At 43.3% G+C, this 4,878-nt stretch overlaps 1 protein-coding gene and 1 non-coding gene across 3 annotated transcripts; one reads left to right on the forward strand and one right to left on the reverse strand.

Moving 5' to 3' along the window:
* Window positions 1–208: 208 nt before the first annotated feature.
* On the reverse strand, window positions 209–281 carry trnar-ccg (transfer RNA arginine (anticodon CCG)). The gene has a single exon. It is a non-coding gene; the product is annotated as a tRNA-Arg (tRNA).
* A 315-nt stretch (window positions 282–596) lies between these two features.
* Window positions 597–4,777, forward strand: LOC125717475 (importin subunit alpha-1-like). 2 transcript variants are annotated; one of them, XM_048990451.1, is made up of 11 exons: window positions 597–700; window positions 926–1,057; window positions 1,154–1,294; window positions 1,411–1,499; window positions 1,591–1,859; window positions 1,989–2,083; window positions 2,786–3,049; window positions 3,385–3,618; window positions 3,728–3,910; window positions 4,277–4,426; window positions 4,584–4,777. In XM_048990451.1, exons 2-11 carry the CDS (start codon window positions 992–994, stop codon window positions 4,671–4,673), a joined length of 1,581 nt encoding a protein of 526 aa, XP_048846408.1. In that variant the 5' UTR covers window positions 597–700; window positions 926–991; the 3' UTR covers window positions 4,674–4,777. The 2 variants fall into 2 exon arrangements, with proteins under 2 accessions (XP_048846408.1, XP_048846409.1); XM_048990452.1 differs by having other exon boundaries at window positions 631–702; window positions 929–1,057.
* The last annotated feature ends 101 nt before the right edge of the window (window positions 4,778–4,878 follow it).

Consider the following 4,878-nt stretch of genomic DNA (forward strand, 5'->3'; position numbering starts at 1 on the left):
AGTCATGCGTCCTTTTGAAGCGTGAACCACAACATCTCAAAATGTTTGTGAAGAATCGAGAATTCATATCTTGTAATGTATGGGCAAAAACGTCCTATTGCAGTATACACGATTTCTGCGCAATTCTTAATACAGCGAAACCATGGAACGATGTTCCGTGTTTGTAAGATTTATTTTTTGTTAATAAATAAACGACTTAAAGTCATTCCGACCCAGATGGGACTCGAACCCACAATCCCCAGCTCCGGAGGCTGATGCCTTATCCATTAGGCCACTGGGTCGCTACGACGGTGAATTTAAAAGAATGACTTTTAATAAGAGTTGCAATTAACAATAGTTCTTTTACAGATTGTATTTTAAATTATGTTTTGACAATAAATGAGCTTGTTCCGTGTTGTTCCAATCATTCTGAGCTAATAGTAAAGTAGGTATCTGTATGACTTAAGCCTGAAGGAGGGAAATGGGATGGGTTACAAATTTAGATGACGTATTTTTCGAATAATGCAGTCTCGCGATAGTAGATGCGTATCCCTTGACAACGTTTCCGGAGCGTGGTGTGATTTTTCAAAAGAGGCCAATGGGGATACGCTTTCACCCGAACTGACCAATCAGGAGTGACTGTTGCCGGCAATTTAAAAAAACCCTTTTACATTTCAGACAGACATACTTTCTAAACTTGGAGAGCTACCTATCTGCAGTGGTAAGTCGTTAAGTGCTGTAAATTGGTTTAGATTTAATATAAATTATATCACTTATAACTAAATAATCTGTTTCTTAGTATTTATGATCAAATTAAATTTCCCGTATAGTATAACTAATTCGCGTCACTTGGACTATCTGGTATTTTTGGATCTTAAAGTGCAAGGAGAAAGATGCTTCAACGTTGTTATGCTTTCTAAATGATGTTATTCTGCATCTGTTTAAGGTAAAAAAAAAAAAAAAAAACCTGAAATACTAATCTGATTGTTCCACATTGAGCCGCCTGTTAAATATGTCTGCTGGAAACGAGAACGCCATTCGTCTGAACAAATTTAAGAATAAAGGAAAGGATGCAAACGTAAGTTCCCCTGTACACATGAATAGTGCTGAGTATGCTTGCTTATGAAATCGATACGCTGGAGTGCTTACGAGTTTTAGTTTTGTCTTTCGGCAGGAACTACGGCGCAGGCGAATCGAAGTCAACGTGGAGCTCCGTAAGGCGAAGAAGGACGAGCAGATTCTTAAACGGAGGAATGTCAGCAGTTTTCCGGATGAGGTGACATCCCCGCTTCAGGAGAAGAGTCAAAACAAACAGGTTAGACTAATTCACGCTATAAAGATAATTAGGTGGCACAGCATGATCGAATGATTACGATTCCTTAAAACGCGACCTACGATGAATATAACTCAAACGCAAATTTAAAATTACAGCCTGCCCAGCACTGGACCGTGGATGAGATTGTAGCTGGAGTTAACAGCAACAATCTGGATCATCAGTTGCAAGCCACGCAGGCAGCCAGGTAAAATTTTCTTAAGCAACTTTTATCCAGTGCTAAAATTATTCACTGCACGGTGTGTTTTTACATCTTATTTCAATATTCGTCACTGCAGAAAACTTCTGTCTCGAGAGAGGCACCCCCCAATCAACCATATAATCAGTGCTGGGCTCATCCCAAAGTTTGTTGGCTTCCTGGGTGTGGCAGGTTGCCCCCCAATCCAGTTTGAGGCTGCTTGGGCTCTGACCAACATTGCTTCTGGAACATCAGACCAGACTAGTGCTGTGGTTGAAGGGGGTGCAGTTCCTGCCTTCATAAACCTAATCAGATCTCCGGATGTCCATGTCAGTGAGCAGGCCATCTGGGCTTTGGGTAACATTGCTGGTAAGTACTCTTTGCTAAAATGTTAGCGACACCCTTTGCTATGCTAACAATTTTATATTGTATCATTGTACTGAGAAAGGTTGTGATGGGACTTAATAAAGCTCATTTGGAAATGCATCCTCCCTTCAGGTGATGGCTCGGCCTACAGAGACAAGGTTATCAAACACGGGGGTGTGGCTGCTCTGCTGTCCAAGCTCGCAGTCCCTGATCTCTCAGTGTTCACGGTGAGTTAGAGAGAGAACCTTCAGAAGGTTGCAGGAGGGCTGGAATCTACCCCAGGCAGTACAAGGCAGGGGAACACCCTGGATGGAATATCTGTCCATTACAAGGCATTTACCCGCACAAGTTAACACCGCAGGCTATTTAATGATGCATATGTTTGCATCTTTGGAGTGCAAGAAGAAACCAGAGGAAAGTCATGTGACATGAGGAGAACATGCAAGCATGTAAACATGTAGTCATGCAGGTTGGATTTGTGCCCCCCAGCCATGGAGTCGGGAGGCAACAGTGCAGTCCACTGGACCCCCCAATTGCTGGGGGGTGTCATGGTACTGCACTACTACAAAAAGTGAATAAAAACTGGAGGGCAGGGGCTTCAATGAATTAGGATGCTGTGCTAGTGACAGGAAGGTCCTTGGTTCAAATCCCAGGGTTGGCAGAGAGATAATCATATTTGGACCCTTGAGCAAGATCTTTAGCCCCCAGTTGCTCTAGGAACTGGTTGACCCTATTTCTACTGTTTTACGTTGCTTTTGATGAAAGCATCAGCCAAATAAATATTATTTTATTTGGGAATAGATCTATTTCCCAGGATAGAATCACATTTGAATAATGTAATTATTGTTAAATTCAGACATTTTGGATATGGTCTGTCTTTGCGGTTACATTCTGCCGAGAGACATAATGACGTGCTGTTCCCCTCACAGCTTGGGTACCTGAGGAATGTCACGTGGACGTTGTCGAACCTCTGTCGCAATAAAAACCCAGCACCGCCGCTGGCTGCAGTTCAGCAGATCCTCCCCACGCTGGTGCAACTCCTGCACCAAAGCGACAAGGAAGTCCTGGCAGATACCTGCTGGGCCGTGTCCTACCTCACCGACGGGCCGAATGACCGCATTGAGGTGGTGCTGCAAGCGGGCCTTATGACACGCCTTGTGCAGTTGCTGGGCTCTGGAGAAATCTCCATTATGGTAAGGCTTTCAGGAATCCCTCCTCCTCCAGTGAATAACTAATTATTAAGGCAGTGACATTGACATACCCCATGTCACCAGAGCAGCAAATGCAGCTTACAGTTGCATGCCTGGATAATTGAGCCCCACATGGCTGTTAATGTCGCTTGGGTGTAGTATAGTTCACTTCCTGGGATTTGAGGCTACATGTAGCTAGAGAACCACCTACTTGTGCATGTGTCACCCTTGCAAGTAGAGTCGGTAAATAAAATCTATAAGACGTGGAGATTTACACTGGACAAAAGAATAGCCAACAGTTAAATGACATCTGGCATGTGTTTGGAAAAACCTTCCAGACCCCATCGCTGCGCTCCATTGGCAACATTGTGACCGGCACGGACGAGCAGACACAGATGGTGCTGGATGCTGGTGCCCTGTCTATGTTCCACCCACTGTTATGTCACAACAAGAACAGCATCCAGAAGGAGGCAGCCTGGACCCTGTCCAATATTACTGCAGGAAAGGATATGCAGATCCAGGAGGTCATCAATGCTGGCCTTGTCCCTCTCCTTGTAGATCTCCTGCGAAGGGTATGTCTCTGCTTGCTGTTGCTGCCATCTTAAGACTGGCACGTGCAATTTCTCAGTAAGGCAGTAGATGGGGCTCAAAATGTAAATGACTACTTCTTTCTTTTTCCAGGCTGATTACAAGACTCAGAAGGAGGCAGTCTGGGCAGTAACGAATTATACCTGTGGAGGCACTGTTAACCAGATTGTGTACCTGGTTCAGCAGAATGTACTGGAACCACTGCTTAACCTGCTGTCCACTAAAGATGGAAAAACCATCCTCGTCATCTTGGACGCCATCTCTAACATCTTTCTTGTATGTTGGCAATGTCTGTTCATATCCCACAGAGGGACCCTTGCTGTGAAATTAAGCTACTGTAACCTTAGATTTACGATAGTATATAGCATTAGGGATAGTTACGTTAGGGTTGGCATTAGGTATAGGGAAGGGTTAGGGAATTTTTTGTATTACCCATCTTTTCTGTGGTATTGATTTGATTTTGGGTTACAGTTGGTATGAGGTAGCTTTGCAGTTAGGGTTAAGGATGTTATCGTGGGCAACACTTGGATTATGGTTGGTAAGGTTTCTTATTTGGGTTGGTGTTGGTTACCTGCCTTGGGTCTTCACTGCATTCTGGGATTTGAGTTATTTACAGCTTTCTGGCTTTTTGTTTGTTTTCAGGCAGGTGAAAAAATCGGAGAGGTTGAAAAGTTGTGTTTAATGATCGAGGAATGCGGTGGACTGGACCAGCTTGAAGCCCTGCAGACCCATGAAAATGAGATGATCTACAGAGCAGCCCTCAACCTGATTGAGAAGTATTTCTCGGGCGAGGTGAGTGACATATGGAACTTGAGACTGACCCAAAGCCCAGGGAAATTTTGTTGTAGCTCAGTAGATACATTTCTGAAGTATAATGTGCCTTAAAGTTATTTATTGGATTACATGTGCAATTATTTATTAAATAATGGATGTATTTTTTCCTTTACAGGAAGAGGAAGACCTGACTGTGGCCCCAGAAACTACAACTGAAGGTTATGCATTTCACATTTCAGATGACAAAAGCACTTTCAACTTTTAAATATGTGGATTGCCTGTTTATGCACATTAGTTTGTCTTTTATGTGTGTCATGACTCCCTGTACTGTACATAAAGTCACTAATGTAAATAAACGATTAGAAATTTGTTTGGTTTATTTTGGCCTAATTAAGGGCACCTTAAGGAATATCAAATGGTACTAGTAAATGGGGAGTGGGCGTCTGGATATTCCCCATTCAAGGGGATTA

Source organism: Brienomyrus brachyistius, chromosome 22 (genome assembly GCF_023856365.1).
Source record: "Brienomyrus brachyistius isolate T26 chromosome 22, BBRACH_0.4, whole genome shotgun sequence".
Lineage (NCBI taxonomy): Eukaryota > Metazoa > Chordata > Actinopteri > Osteoglossiformes > Mormyridae > Brienomyrus > Brienomyrus brachyistius.